This window comes from Anolis sagrei, chromosome 2 (genome assembly GCF_037176765.1).
Source record: "Anolis sagrei isolate rAnoSag1 chromosome 2, rAnoSag1.mat, whole genome shotgun sequence".
Classification (NCBI taxonomy): domain Eukaryota; kingdom Metazoa; phylum Chordata; class Lepidosauria; order Squamata; family Dactyloidae; genus Anolis; species Anolis sagrei.
In genome coordinates, this window is record NC_090022.1 from 22,514,429 (window position 1) to 22,530,392 (window position 15,964).

The 15,964-nt window shown below is 41.7% G+C and overlaps 1 protein-coding gene across 1 annotated transcript; it reads right to left on the reverse strand.

Moving 5' to 3' along the window:
- Nucleotides 1-1,868: 1,868 nt before the first annotated feature.
- On the reverse strand, nucleotides 1,869-14,467 carry LOC137096017 (C-type lectin domain family 2 member B-like). Its single transcript, XM_067463350.1, has 8 exons — nucleotides 14,379-14,467; nucleotides 9,357-9,592; nucleotides 8,451-8,971; nucleotides 5,786-5,923; nucleotides 5,399-5,586; nucleotides 4,873-4,976; nucleotides 2,934-3,098; nucleotides 1,869-2,382 (listed from the first exon to the last, which is right to left on the reverse strand). Exons 3-7 carry the CDS (start codon nucleotides 8,506-8,508, stop codon nucleotides 2,957-2,959), a joined length of 630 nt encoding a protein of 209 aa, XP_067319451.1. The 5' UTR covers nucleotides 8,509-8,971; nucleotides 9,357-9,592; nucleotides 14,379-14,467; the 3' UTR covers nucleotides 1,869-2,382; nucleotides 2,934-2,956.
- Nucleotides 14,468-15,964: the final 1,497 nt, after the last annotated feature.

Genomic DNA, 15,964 nt, shown 5'->3' on the forward strand with positions numbered 1-15,964 from the left:
CTAACAGTGGTAGTTCATCCCACTCCCTGGATTTAGAATTTGCAGCATGTAAATTGAATCAGCAAAGCTGGAGAAACCAAACTACAACAATTCCATTACCAAACAAAAATTTGAATTTCTTTTTTTAAAATAATAAAACTGTTTATTTACATAACATAACAGAAAAGCAAATCGTGGCAAATATAATCAGGTTACAATATTTTTGACGTGTACATGCCTATCTACCTTAATCAATAAACCATTTAATTTTGACATTAAGTACAAATTATTATCAGTTACTTAACTTAATACACATAGAAGAATTTGAATTTCCATTGATGTTTCTCTTTTTGTAGAATATTTTGATTAAATTGTTCAATAATGCAGCAAAAAAGGGAAAGGCAGACAGGAAAAAGGCAATAGAAAGAAAAAAATAAACATAATATTACATCATTTCCTCCCCATTTCCATCTCCATCCATACTTTCTAAAATAAGCAAACAAACCTTCAGTTAAAAACATAACTGGGTTCCCACCTCCCCAAGGAAAAACAAGTATCCTACTTTCTTACTATATTTCTTTTCTGCTTATTGCATTTTAAGGAAAGTAGATGTATTTAGAATGAATATATATCACACAAGTAGTATTAACATTAAAAAATAACAATTTTAGGTAAATCCCATCCCAGTGGATGGGACTGTCAAATTCTGACAATCATGTCTTTTATTGATTATCTCAATATTTCCCAATTTTCCCCTTGTAAAGTAAATTAACCATATTTTATCTCATATAGCATGTTGTTGTTCATTCGTTCAGTTGTTTCCGACTCTTCATGACCTCATGGACCAGCCCGCGCCAGAGCTCCCTGTCGGCTGTCACCACCCCCAGCTCCTTCAAGGTCAGCTCATATAGCATATCGCTTTAGATTTCAGTCTTTTCCCTCTAGCTACATTTTTTTCTGCATAAAAACATATTATTTTATACCAGTCAGAAGTAAGACGAACCATTTCTCAATCTTCCTCTTTTTTCACAATCTACCATATAAAAGAGCATCATCTTTTATTGTTCCAAAAATGTAATTAATTTATTCCAGCCCTTTCTAGGTGTTCTTATTTCACCAAGCATTTTCATATATTGAAAAGGGTATTTTTAAGTTTAATATGTTTCTTTCATCTAAATAGGATCTCATACAAGCAGGGACATAGCCGGGGGGGGGGGGGGGGGTAAAAGTTCAACCCTGCCCTGAAACCTGGTTTACTCATAACTTGGTTAACCAGTTACAATTCTTGAGTAAACCAGGTTTACTCCCTCTGGCTATAGCTCTGCATACAAGTTATGTTTAACATTATTAAGGTACACGGGCTAACTTTCTACGGGATCACTACCATGTGTGTGTTGAAAAATAAAAATACTCACCTTGGTTAATCACAATCCTCAGGTTGTGTAATTGGACTAGTTAAGACCAACGAGTTTGGGCCACTCCCTAAGAGGTATAACTGCAGAATGTTTGCAATGTAACACTGGCCTTATTCATTGTTTGCTCCTGAGTGGAAGCTCTTGACTTGCAACTCATTTGATACTGCAAGTGTTGCCTTGTCTGCTTGTCTACATAAAGAAGAATTGTACCAAGGAAGAAGATGTACTTTTTGTGATGGACAGCATTGCATGATGGAATGCAATTCACTATGCGTGAGTGTCTACAGCAGTGGTTCTCAAACTGTGGGTTCTTTTGGCCTTCAACTCCCAGAAATCCTAACTGCTGGTAAACTGGCTGGGATTTCTGGGAGTTGTAGGCCAAAACACTTGGGGACCAACAGGTTAAGAACCACTGGTCTACAAGAAGACTGTGACTGTTTATGTTGAAGTTGCTGTTAGTATTTTTGAACTTGGAATAAACTTTAAGTTCTTCATTCATTTATTCTGTGTTGCTCAATTTTTGAATATAAAAGGATTATGTTTTCTACTCGTCTGCTCACTGGCCAGCAGGCATACACAAACTGTAACAAACTTTGTCTATTTCAATAAAGCTTGAAGATATGAGAATCTCTTTAGTAACCTTTTTCATTTCTGCACAGTCTTGGAGATAATTCTGCACTTATGTCCTTGGTTTGGTCATAGCTGTATTGATATGTTTAGATTTTGGTGTCTCAAAATGTCCATGAAAACCTTGATTTATTTATTTTTTCACATTCTAAATTCAGTCCTTTTTATTTCCATGATTTCTTTTCATATCTGTTGATTTCCTTGGACAAGTTTGAGTAAGATTTCCATATTTTATTTTGCTTGATTTGCTGTTTGATTTCAGATGCAGTTTGATTCGTCCCATCCAATTTTTAACCACCACACTGAAGTATTTATTTTATTTGACGTTGCTGGTATTCTTTTGTACTCATCAGAATAAAACCTAAATAACAATGGGAAAAGAGGTCACTCTTCTACTACCATATATTCTAAACTCAGCTCTTGCAGAATAATCTGTCTTCCCTTTCTCCTACAACCAACAAAGAAAAGTCTAGTTTAAGAATCCCAAGAGAGAAAGGGAAGCTGCCTGCCAGCTGAAAAGCTCACTCTTGTGTTCTTCTACCACATTTCCCTGAAAATAAGACCTTTACTTTCACTTTCTATGTCTCTCTTTATGCCTCACTTTACAGCACGCACAGAACAACCAGGACCTGACAGAGGGAGCTACGCCTATCAGTATGTTTTATTTTCGGGGTATCGCTTATATTTTGCAAATGCTTAGAAATTCTGCTACGGCTTATTTTATGAGTATGTTTTATTTTAGGAGAAACAGAGTAGTATCATTGCTTTTATGCCTCAGTATGACCAAAGTTTAGAAAAATGATCATTGTAGAAATCTCAAGTGTCCTCCCTTCTGAAGGAAGTTCTGCAACAAGTGCCTGGACTTTCTTCTGCATGCGGCAGGAAGCTGAAAACAAGGCAGAAGTCAATTACCTTTGGGATATGCAGAGCAGGAATCAGGGATCGACATCTACAATCTGGGCAATGACTTTAGCCATCTCCTTGCTACAAATCCAATGTTCTTCCCTTGTGCAGCTAGAACTGGCAATAACTCCGTGGGTCAAGTATGCACATCTTCTCCCCCCATTCGTGCGAAGCCTGGAGAGCAACAAAACTCTTTTAAACAAAGGAATGAAAGTTAGCATGAGGTCAGCTGGTGGGAGTCCCATGTCACCTCCCGGCATGAAAACTGAGCCAGCTTGTCACTTGAGGCAAAAATGACATGGCCATCATTTGCCTTCACAAAGGGTATCATTAAAATTATTATTCGCTAAAGGCCTGATGCAGGACAATAAAAAGGTTTTAGAGCTCTGTTGAAGTAGTGTTGAAACTGACCTTTAAAGCTCTAATGGTTTGGGTCCAGGTTACCTACAGGATTGCTTTCTCCCATACAATCTGCCTCAAACACTGAGGTCCTCTGTGGGGCGTCTGCTCTATCCTGCCAGAACTCAACTGCAACCACCACCCAAAGGGCCTTTCTATCAGCTACCCCAAGACTGTGAAACGACCTGTCAGAAGCGCTCCAACAGCTAAATTTAAGACACAAGTGAAGACCTATGTCTTCTAGCTGGTCTACCCAGACAATTTTAATGACTAATTTTAATCTTTGGTTTGTGTTTTTTAATATGTATTTTATGGAGTATTCTATGAAGTGTTTTTAAATGACTATGTGTTTTAGCAATGTTGTAGCCCACCTCAAGCCATGAGGAGAGGCGGGTAAGAGCTGTCGTTGTTATTGTCCTGCTCCAATCCTGTGATGATGTATCAGCATAGAAAATGTCATCCTATTAGTTAAGACTGTTGTGGAGTCTATCAGTTCCAGGCAAGGAGTGTTCTACCCTAACAGGGAATTTTGTAATAGTCTATTATGGTAACATATGTTCTTTACAGATCTGTTATCTGTACACCTGTCCTATTTGTCTGTTTGACTGTCCCTAATAGATCTTCTCTCTCTGGATTTGCTCCCATATTTTAGTTTTCTTCTGTTTGACATGTCTTGTTCATGCATCTCTTTTCAATCTCATTCTTCCACTCATCCCACCACTCATCTCCCTTATTAAGTTCCACAATAAAGTTTAATTTATATCATTAGTTCATTGACCAGACTAAACAGATTCAATACTGAAGCCAGGGGTTGTTTCACTTATGATTTGTGAGCTATTAGACCAGAGTGTTAGGTAGAAAACTGGAGAAGGATCCTTTATCTTCAATGTTTGCGTAGAAGTGAGAATATAAAGTGTTATTTGTTATTACTACTACTACTAATAATAATAATAATAATAATACTGCAAAGACTCTGGCACAAACCAGTAAAATAGTCCCAGTGGTGATCGGCACACTGGGTGTAGTGCTTAAAGACTTTGGCCTGCACTCAGTGGTGACAAAATTAGCATCTGTCAGCTGCAAAAGACCACTCAACTCAGATCTACATGCATTATTTGCTAATACATCACACAGTCCTATACACTTAGGAAGTTTCCGACGTGTGATCCAATACAAAAGCCAGCATAGTGATCTTGTTTATTGTGTAGTAATCTTGTTGTGTATCTAATAATAATAATAATAATAATTATTATTATTATTATTATTATTATTATTTATTTGTAGACTGCCCTATCTCCCCGAAGGGACTTGGGGCGGTTTCCAACATATATGGTAAACATTCAATGCCAATGAGGAGAAGATATATAAACAAATTACATTGAACAGAACACATCAAACAATATAAACAGCCTAATTTTAAACAAACAACATTAACCAAAGATAAAACTATACATAAAAGCATTTTGCACAGGCACTGAAGGTCTTTTCAGTTCTCAACCTGCCAACTTTAATTAGGGTATTTGTTGCTTCAAACAGAAAAGACACTCACCATCCTTTGTAGATGCTACCATTGACCCATCTCCAGGGTTGACCTGGATCCCTCTGGAGACCAATCCAATGATCAGAAGAGGTTTTGTAGCGAAAGAGAAAATTCTTAATAAAGGAAGGAAACATAAATTTCCAACTTCAATTGGATTAAATTCTTATATGAGAACGAAACAAAGCAAAAATAAAACTGTTTACATGTGAAGATGTGGAAGCTGGGATATACCAATCTTTTCAGATCTTCACCCCACTCACAATTTTTATGCATACTTTCAAGAAACTCTATTCCAGTCCTTCAGTTTAGAACTAGTAAATAAAGCTGTGACATTCACCTTTCCTTAACAATTGTCACTTCTGTTTTATTTATTCTGTTTGACATTTTTATATAGTTTTTCTTTCTTGGAATAACTCAAATCAGATTACAACACGATAAACCAAGAAGAAAAAAATGATATAGTAATAATGCAAGTGCTATATAATTCTGTCAAACATCTCTAGGATTAATCATATCTCCAAATTTTTATGCCTACCATCTCTTCTTGCGAGTCAATCAGAGCCAAGGAGGCATTGTAGGAAGAACAGTGTGTGCTGCTAGAGGTCCAGTTTCCTTCCATCTCTGAAAAGTAGTAGCATTTCCTTTGATACCCGATCCAGCCATTTGGGCAGGGATCAGCAAGAACAGAAGGGTGAGGAACTGTACATTTTTCAAATATTCCCCCTGATGATAAAAAGGATTCAGATTAGCCAAGCCTTAGCTATTAGACTGCTAGTAATTAGCAGATTAAGCAAATCATATGCAATGAATCTAATGATAATATTATTGAGTGCTCAGAAATATGTTAAGAATCTGCAAAATATTTTTAAAATGAACAGTCCAACTGTACAGTGTCATTTGACCAATGCAGTTCTTCACTCACCTCCTAATAAAACAACAGTAGTAATCAGAACAAGGAGAAGAAAATTAAGCATCACAATCCCAAAACAAAGATGTCTTTCTTGTCTCTCCCACTTTCCTTTTTCACTCTTGCAAAAGCAAGCGTTCTTCCAGGCAGACCCTTAAAAGTAATTAAAAGCAAGGTTGAAGTACTCAAGGTGAATCACTAGTAGGAACACAAAACAAAACATCAGTGAACAAGAGGAGATTTAAAAGGATACATTATTCTTCAGGTATGATTGTCAGCTTTTTTTCTTTATTTGTCCTCACCTTCCTCCTGTTTTTTAACTATCAATTAATACTGCCTTTCAAACAATGACCACCTTTGAAAGCAGGCAACCAATGTGCCAAGGTATTTCCCTCCACTTCTTTTCTGTTCCTAGCACATCTGTATGTTTACTGAAATCTTAACTTTTATCCTGTTACAGTGTCTGCAGTCAGGTTTCGCATCAAAGGAATTCTGCTCCCTGAAAGCTGTCAACTCAAATTCAACATCTGCCTGATCACTGTCTCTCAAAGCAATTACTATACTCTCAACTCAAGAATGGGAAACATAATGTTGGTGGACAGGAAAAGAGATTTAAAGATGGGCTTAAAGCTAACCTTAAAATTTGTGGCGTAGATACCGAGAAATAGAAAGCCCTGGCCCTTGAGCACTCTAGCTGGAGGTCAGCTGTGTCCAGCAGTACTGTGGAATTTGAAGAGGCATGAATGGAGGGTGAAAGGGAGAAATGTGCAAAGAGGAAGGAACATCAAGCCAAACCTGACTGGGACCGCCTTCCACCTTGAAACGGATGTCCTAACTATGCAAGAACAAGCGGGCCAAGAATAGGACTCCACAATCCAAAACACCTGGAGGGCCAAAGTTTGCCCATGCCTGCTCTAGTGCCTTATCAAACTACAAATTCCAGAATTTCTTATTGTCTTGCCATGACAGTTCAGTGTGAAAACTGTGTAGTATTAAATGACATGAAGTCAATTTAAAAACCTAGATCACAGAGTTTTCTGTTCACTTATGTCATATATTGGTCATATATTATGTCATATATATATTGTTCACTTATGTCATATATTGGTGGCCCAATACTGTGTATTGTATATGTACTTGTGTTTTATATTTTTAATCTGAATATTGTTGTTTTTAAATGCTGTAAACCGCAATGAGTCGCCGATTTAGGCTGAGATATTAGCGGTATACAAGTGTACTAATAAATAAATAAATAAATATACCTACCTACTTAAGAGATGAGCTTGAAATCTTTAGGGCCAACGACTATACAGTACATTCTTTCCCAGAGTCTCTCTTCAATGTGCAAAGGTTATATGAGAAGCTGTGAAAGCTTTCTTCATGATTTTAGGTGAGCTAAAAATATGCATATTCTCTCTCTCTCTCTATCTAGTATCTACCTACCTTTTGATTTACTGTTATCTGTGATCAAACAGGTTTGAGGAGCAATCAGTATCCTGCAGATCCATTTCCCAGGGATGTAAATGGGACAGATATATCTATAAATATCTATATCTATATACACACACACAATAAGAAGAGAAATTGACCTCTACTCAAAAGAAAGGAACATTTCTGTTTTAGATATAATGGGCTTATCTTACTAGTTAATTTCTATCTGGAGATGCTTGGCTGCTGTCTCGGACTGGATGAGGGACAACAGATTGAAACTAAATCCAGACAAGACAGAGGTACTCCTGGTCAGTTGTAAGACCGAACAGGGTATGGGGTTACAGCCTGTGCTGGACAGGGTCACACTACCCCTGAAAGCTCAGGTACACAGTCTGGGAGTTCTCCTGGATTCATCGCTGAGCCTGGAACCCCAGATCTCAGCGGTGGTCAGGGGAGCATTTGCACAATTAAAACTTGTGCGCCAGCTGCGTCCGTACCTTGGGAGGGCTGACTTGGCCACGGTAGTACACGCTTTGGTTACATCCCGCTTAGACTACTGCAACGCTCTCTACGTGGGGTTGCCTTTGAAGACTGCCCGGAAGCTGCAGCAAGTCCAGCGCGTGGCAGCCAGATTACTAACGGGGGCCGGGTACAGGGAGCACACCACTCCGCTGTTACGCCAGCTCCACTGGCTGCCAATTAGCTTCCGAGCACAATTCAAAGTGCTGGTGTTGACCTATAAAGCCCTAAACGACTCCGGCCCTGTTTACCTCTCCGAACGTATTCTCCCCTACGAACCATCAAGATTATTAAGATCATCTGGAGAGGCCCTGCTCTCGGTCCCACCGGCCTCGCAAGCGTGCCTGGTGGAGACGAGGGACAGGGCCTTCTCGGTGGTGGCCCCGCAACTCTGGAACTCTCTCCCTCTGAAGGCCAGAACCGCCCCATCCATCCTAATATTTAGGAAACGGGTGAAGACGTGGCTGTGGAGTCAGGCCTTCGATGAATGAGACAACACCATAGGACCCTGGATGGAAGTTGATGTAGATCTATCTTAATAGGACGACTGACCACTGTAGTTTTATATATAGTGTTTGTAAAGTTGTTTTTGTAATTGTGATATATGATATTTTAATGAGTATATGTTTTTTATGGCTGGAAACCGGGCTGAGTCCCTCAATGAGGTTGAGAAGCTCGGTGAAATAAATAAATAAATAAATAAAGTCCTGCCTGTCTTATCACAACTCACCATTTTTCAAATACTCAGAGGATCTTCTGCTCAAAGGTACTTTGACTTCTCCGTTCATAGCTCCATTCTCTTTTCCATTTGCATTCAGTAAAGAATTGTCCTTGCCCTCTTCTCTGATGCAAATTTCAACAATTTCAAAGACATATAGATCTTATAGTTGCTGTGTATTTGTGAGTCCTTTCCAAATTGTGTTGACCCAACCTGTGTTGATCCAATGAAGAGTTTTCTTGGCACTATATTTTCAGAACAGGTTTGCCATTGCCCTCCCTCTGAGTCTGAGAGAGTGTCCAAGGTTACAAACCCTGATTTTCAGACAAGTAGTCCAATGTTCTATATCACACTGGATTCTGTCAGTCTTGATAGCCTACAATAAGCTGACTATTTCAGGATATTTTATTCATATCATGCTTCATGCACTCCTTAGTCACAAAATTTATTTTATGGCCACCCAAACTGGGCTGGCTGAATAGTCCCCGATTTCTGAAAATGTTCTTCCCTTGAGGTTTGTCTCCAAAATTCACCTGCAGAGTGAAAACACATACAATAGAAATAGTTTATTCTTCTTTTTATTTCCACAGGCTGTCTAGAACATTTGTTCCAGATTATTTTGGCTGTGCTTCTACGGCTATTCAGCAAAGGTGACACAGTGAATTTACAACTCTTCCCAAAGAAGTGCACCTAGATGCTGTATTATAATTTCCACTATCCACAGTCTGATAGATAAGTAATTAGAGGCAACAGAAATTGTAATCCAGTAACATATTATGATGGCCCAGGCACGTCCAGACAGTGTCAAAATGAGGGTTAAAATAAGTGGAGCAAAAAGCTATGGGACATGACAGCACATCTAAACACAAACCTGTCAGTCCCGGTAAATAAAAATTGAAAAGTTGGAGAAATATCTACCTGGCTAGCCCTTTGTCAGGTGATATGAGCAGCATCGACATGCTTCATGCTCCCTTTCCCCATGCCCTTGATTGTGTGCCTTTGCCCATACAGATTGATTTTGCTGTGTTTTGCTCTTGTCCTGTATAAAATAGTCTGCTCTTCCAAATGATGTAAATAGCCCCAATGCTTCAGATGCTGACAGTCCCTGTTTTTCTTAACATATTCTTTTGTAATGGTCTGTCTCCAAGATATACCTGTAGAGAGAGAAAAAATACACACAATAGAAATAGTTTACTCTATGTCTTTTGTTTCACAGTACAGGCAGTCTCCAAGTGATAAACATCTGACTTCCAAACGACTTCCAATTAAGAACAGGGAGAGACAACAGGAAGTGAGAGAAATCCATTGAAGCTTTCCCATCAATCCTTGTTTCCACAATAAGCCATTTTTTCCAAAATCTAATTTTTACAGGAACAGAAAGTGAGGTGAAATCTTCTGAACAGGGGCACAGACAGCGAACCAAATGTCACAGGAGTGCTAAACCTTTCCTATGCTTTCCAAAGCTAAGAACAGTAATTTGTTTGGCTGGAATTACATTTTAAAAATGTACCTGTTCAGACTAGCACCATGATTTGGAAGGGAGAGGGTTTTTAGAAAACACTAGCTGTGCCCTGCCACACGTTGCTGTGGCCTATAGTAAAACTCATCAAAGTTGAGGTAGATATCCGGACTATTATGAAAGAGAGGTACCTACCTATTCCCTCCCCCTTTTCCTCCCCCTTTCTCTCCTTTCTTCCTTCTCTACCTCTTCCTTTATTTCCTTCTTTCACCACTTGGTTTCATCCTTCTCTCTTTCCTTCATTCCCTCCCCCTTTCTTCCTTTGCCTTTCTTCCCTCCCTGTTTGCTTCCTTCTTTCTCTTTTTATTTCCTTTTATTTCACCACCATCATAACAATAACAATAATGCAATGCATTGCCTCTGGGACCTGACACCTCTCCCATTCCCCCACGGTCTAATAGGAATAATAGCATAATAATAATAATAGAAATAACAACCTTTACCCGCCACGTGTTGCTGTGGCCAACCTTCCCTCTTTCTCTCCTTCTTTCCCTCCTTCTTTCCTTCCCTCCCATCTTTCCTTCTGCTCTTCCTTCTCTATCTCTTTCCTTCCTTCCCCCTTTTTCTTTCTCTTCTGGTCTCTTTTCTTCCTTCTCTCTTTCCTTCTTTCCTTCCCTCCCTCTTTCTCTACATCTTCCCCCTTCCTTCACTCCCTCTTTCCTTCCTTCATTCCTTTTTTCTTTCCTTCTCTCCTTCTTTCCTTCCCCCTTTTTCTTTCTCTTCTGGTCTCTTTTCTTCCTTCTCTCTTTCCTTCTTTCCTTCCCTCCCTCTTTCTCTACATCTTCCCCCATCCTTCACTCCCTCTTTCCTTCCTTCATTCCCTTTTTTCTTCTCTCCTTCCTTCCTTCCCCCTTTTTCTTTCTCTTCTGGTCTCTTTTCTTCCTTCTCTTTCCTTCTTTCCTTCCTTCCCTCTTTCTCAACATCTTCGCCCTTCCTTCACTCCCTCTTTCCTTCCTTCATTCCCTTTTTTCTTTCCTTCTCTCCGTCCTTCCTTCCCCCCTTTTCCCCCTCCCTCTGTCTCTCATTTCTTCCTTCTCTACCTCTTTCCTTCCTTTCCCCTTTTTCTTTCTCTTCTGCTGTCTCTCTTTTCTTTCCTTCCATCTTTCCTTTTCTTTCCTTTACTTCTTCCTTCTTTCTCTAATTTTCCTTCCTTCCCCCTTTTTCTTTACCTCCCTTTCTCTTTCTTCCTTCTTTCCTTCCTTCCTGTCTTTCCTGGATTTTGACAGGGCGGGAAGGGGCGGGGTGGGGTTTGGAGGTGGCGTGAAGTAAAAGGTGGTAAGATTGGGGCAGGGGAGTGATGGAGCGTGGGGTTGTGCGTGTGTGTGCGGCGGCAGGGGGAGTGATGGAGCGTGGGGTTGCGTGTGTGTGTGCGGCGGCGGGGGGAGTGATGGAGCCTGGGGTTGCGTGTGTGTGTGCGGCGGCGGGGGAGTGGGGTTGCGTGTGTGTGTGCGGCGGCGGGGTGAGTGATGGAGCGTGGGGTTGCGTGTGTGTGTGCGGCGGCGGGGGGAGTGATGGAGCGTGAGGTTGTGTGTGTGTGTGCGGCGGCGGGGGGAGTGATGGAGCGTGGGGTTGCGTGTGTGTGTGCGGCGGCGGGGGAGTGGGGTTGCGTGTGTGTGTGCGGCGGCGGGGTGAGTGATGGAGCGTGGGGTTGCGTGTGTGTGTGCGGCGGCGGGGGGAGTGATGGAGCGTGGGGTTGTGTGTGTGTGTGCGGCGGCGGGGGGAGTGATGGAGCGTGGGGTTGCGTGTGTGTGTGCGGCGGCGGGGGAGTGGGGTTGCGTGTGTGTGTGCGGCGGCGGGGTGAGTGATGGAGCGTGGGGTTATGTGTGTGTGTGCGGCGGCGGGGGGAGTGATGGAGCGTGGGGTTGCGTGTGTGTGTGCGGCGGCGGGGGGAGTGATGGAGCGTGGGGTTGCGTGTGTGTGTGTGGCGGCGGGGGGAGTGGGGTTGCGTGTTGTGTGCGGCGGCGGGGGGAGTGATGGAGCGTGGGGTTGCATGTGTGTGTGCGGCGGTGGGGGGAGTGATTGAGCGTGGGGTTGCGTGTGTGTGTGCGGCGGCGGGGGGGTGATGGAGCGTGGGGTTGCGTGTGTGTGTGCGGCAGCGGGGGAGTGATGGAGCTTGGGGTTGCGTGTGTGTGTGCGGCGGCGGGGGGAGTGATCGAGCGTGGGGTTGCGTGTGTGTGTGCAGCGGCGGGGGGAGTGATGGAGCGTGGGGTTGCGTGTGTGTGTGTGGCGGCGGGGGGAGTGGGGTTGCGTGTGTGTGTGCGGCGGTGGGGGGAGTGATGGAGCGTGGAGTTGTGTGTGCGCGTGCGGTAGGGGGTGTGTGTGTGCGGGAAGCGGCACGGCGGGACTTGGAGTGGGCATGGCTTCCGCAGAGGGAACGTTGGCCGGAAGGCTGTGTGCATGCCCAGGGAACTTGCGGCTGGGTGCCAATGCGCATGTTCAGTTGTTTTGCCGTATTGTGAGTGTGTTGTTGTGTTGTTTTTCATTTTGAGTAGATATGTTTGTGCCTTGTGGGTTGTGTTATGGGCATGGGAATTTTGGTTAAGTTTCGTGGGGTTTTTTTTAGTTTTGTTGTTTTGCCGTTTTGTGAGTGTGTTGTTGTGTTGTTTTTCATTTTGAGTAGATATGTTTGTACCTTGTGGGTTGTGTTATTGGCATTGGAATTTTGGTTAAGTTTCGTTGGGTTTTTTTTAGTTTTGTTGTTTTGCCGTTTTGTGAGTGTGTTGTTGTGTTGTTTTTCATTTTGAGTAGATATGTTTGTACCTTGTGGGTTGTGTTATGGGCATGGGAATTTTGGTTAAGTTTCGTTGGGGTTTTTTGAGTATTGTTGTTTTGCCGTTTTGTGAGTGTGTTGTTGTGTTGTTTTTCATTTTGAGTAGATATGTTTGTACCTTGTGGGTAGTGTTATGGGCATGGGAATTTTGGTTAAGTTTCATTGGGGGGTTGTGGAGTTTTGCTGTCCCGTTGAACCAACCTAACAGATTTATATATATAGATAAACTTTTAGAGGAGAGCCAAAAACCCATTTGAATATAACATTCTCAAGTGGTATGCAATCAAATGTAATTATGCAAGGCAATTGGCTTCAGTTGTTAAACTGAATAACTGGTTGTCTCTGATCTGTTAGGAAATGGAGAATATGGCAGTGCATAAAATAGCAGTGCTTCAGAAGTGTTTTTCAGTGCCCAATATATATATCTCCCTTTAAACAACTTATATGAAGAGACAAAATGAAGTAAACTTTGATTTAAAAAATAACATATTTGGTTTACTCACAACCTTCATGGGTTCAGCACACACAGGTATAGAAATTATCACTCAGTTACAGGTATGTTTGAGATAGTTTCTATCAGAATTTCTCTCTTACAATCAACAACAAACGTTTTCAAGTCTGGGATCTGAGCAGTCCCAAAGTCTAAAGAAGTCTGTGCTCCTCTCAGAGTGGATTATCTGATCTGCAGCTCCTCCCACAATTTCTCAAGGAAACATAGAGCAAGGAAAGAAACATACATACAATAAGCAAGCAACAGAATTATACCTAACGCCCCCCCCCCCTCGGAAAAGTGCAAGTCTGGGGGATGGAAGTCAAACTTGATTAATTCTACAATGTAGATGCACCCAAAATCAATCCCCTCCCAACCCCACCAGTATTCAAATTTGGCCATATTGGGTAATTTGTGCCAAATTTCATCCAGTGAATGAAAATACATCCTGCATATCAGATATTTACATGATGATAACAGTAGCAAAATTACAGTTAGCAACAGTTGGAGGTCACCACAACATGAGAAACTATACTGAAGGGTCATGGCATGAGAAGGTTGAGAAACACTGTGCTAGATGTGATCCAGGCTACTTGGCCGACTGCATCCCCTTGTACAAACCTGCCTGGGACCAGAGATCTTCAGGAGAAGCCATTCTCTCGGTTCCACCTCCATCTCAAGCTCAATTGGTGGGAATGAGAGAGTGGGTCTTTCTTCTCGGTGACTGCCCCTCGACTCTGAAACCCCCTTCTTTCCAGGGAAGCTAAAATGGCCCCTTCCTATTGTCCTTTTGGCAGCAGATTAAAACCTTATTATTCAGGCAGGCTTTAAAGATTAAGGTCCTTATGATCTAGTTGAGGGTACTGTTGGATTTTAGATTTGATGGATTTTAGCTATGAATTTTTAGTGTTGTTTGTGTTTAATTCTGTTTTAATGTTTGTATATTTTAAATTGTGTAGTAATGTTTTTATGTCAAGCCTCTTTGAGTCCCCTCTGGGGAAGATAAAGCAGGGTATAAATAAATATAGTAATAATAATCCAACTCGCCTCAAACCTTAAGTCCTGAGAAGCTGGGAGGGCAGAGAAGAGTGGAGGTCCTTTCCCAGGAGAAAAGCAGGCTGGAAGGAAAGTCCTGTTATCAGCAAATTCTCAATATCTTACCTTTCAACGCAGAACTAAGCGAGGAGCTGCAAAAAGAAATGCTGGATCTTATCAGAAAAGAATGACATGCCACACCAAATCAACCCGCTCCCTTCCAGCGAAGCGAGTCAAAGCCAATGAATGGGTGGGACTGACTGCACCCAGGCTTTATATGACTTCTGCTCACCAGATCATGTGCCTTCCCACAACCTCACCCCATTTTTTTACAGTTTCCTGAACTGACCAAAGTGCAAACGAGCCGTGTCATGTACTGTGCTCTCTTTATCAAGAAATGGCATCTGTGAAGCTCAAGGCATTCATAAATTAAATGGCTGCAGGGAATACAAAATGGCTTGGCCCTGGCTAAATGCAAAAGCTCACTCTATGTGAGAGGAAGACCCTTACATGCAGTGGGTCTTTCCCTGTGAGTTGAAATGCAGCTCAGTGTAGTGTGTTAAAACGTCTGCACAGTTCACCATCCACAGGAAACATAAACCTTTCTAATTAAACCCTGAATTATTTTATTTATCGTGTCAGCAGCGAACCAAACAGTTGTGTTGCATTAAAAGCAAACAAACAAGCAAACAAAACACAAAGTTTGCAGACTTGGTATTCTATTAAATGTCCTTTGACCAGTAGCTGTCCACTTGGAGTGCCTCTGGTGTTGCTGCAAGAAGGTCCTCCATTCTGCATGTGGCAGGACTCAGGTTGCATTGCAGCAGGTGGTCTGTGGTTTGCTCTTCTCTACACTCGGATGTTGTGGATTCCATTAAACCCTGAATGCCCACAAGCAATCTAATGAGTGTATATAGTTTTTCCATTATGTCAAATGTAGCATGATTTTTTGATTGGTGACCCTAAAGAACCCTTCTGCTCTACAATAATGTCATTTTTTTAAAAATGCCCATCTACCTCACCCCTAGATCTTTGTCACCTCCCTTTCCACAGCTTAGTTTCCTATTCTTTTCAGATGTTTCCTGTGAGATGAGCAGTACATGGAAGGAATTCCCTTCCCTTTATCTCACCTTCTAATCATAGAATCATAGAATCAAAGAGTTGGAAGAGACCTCATGGGCCATCCAGTCCAACCCCCTGCCAAGAAGCAGGAATATTGCATTCAAATCACCCCTGACAAATGCTGACTTCGGATCTGCTGTTAAGATGCACATGTTGAAATGAGAACGAGGTAGCAATAAACCAAATTAGACAATAAACTAAAACATATATAATTAAAAACATTTAAAATAACACAGATGTTCATTAAAAATGTATTGTAGCCATCATATAGTGCAAATTGGTTAGCCAGCATTCCAGATGGATTAAAATATTTTAACCCTCCTCCTCTCCATACGCTAAAGCATTTTCAAAAGCTTCTTAAACAGAGAAGGGTGGGGGCTATTTTTATTTCTTTAGGGAAGGAGTTCCAGAGACAGGGAGTGAGCTCAGAGAAGGCCCCCTCTCTTTTTCCCTCCAGCCATGCTTGAGATGGGTTGGGACCGAGAGCAGGGCCTCCTCCGCTGACCGCAGTGCAGGAGATGGCCTATATAGGGAGATGAAATTGGACAAATATCCTGGACCCAAACATGGGAAGAGAAGTCAAGTAAATG

What these genes read in the sequence shown, in the direction of transcription:
- LOC137096017 (XM_067463350.1), bottom strand. Translation starts at nt 8,508, where the DNA reads ATGAACGGAGAAGTCAAAGTACCTTTGAGCAGAAGATCCTCTGAGTAT. An exon ending in CTCTGAGTATTTGAAAAATG is followed by an intron (nt 5,924 to 8,450) that starts GTGAGTTGTGAT and finishes ATTACTTTTAAG; the next exon opens with GGTCTGCCTGGAAGAACGCT. An exon ending in GGTAGCATCTACAAAGGATG is followed by an intron (nt 3,099 to 4,872) that starts GTGAGTGTCTTT and finishes GTTGCTCTCCAG; the next exon opens with GCTTCGCACGAATGGGGGGA.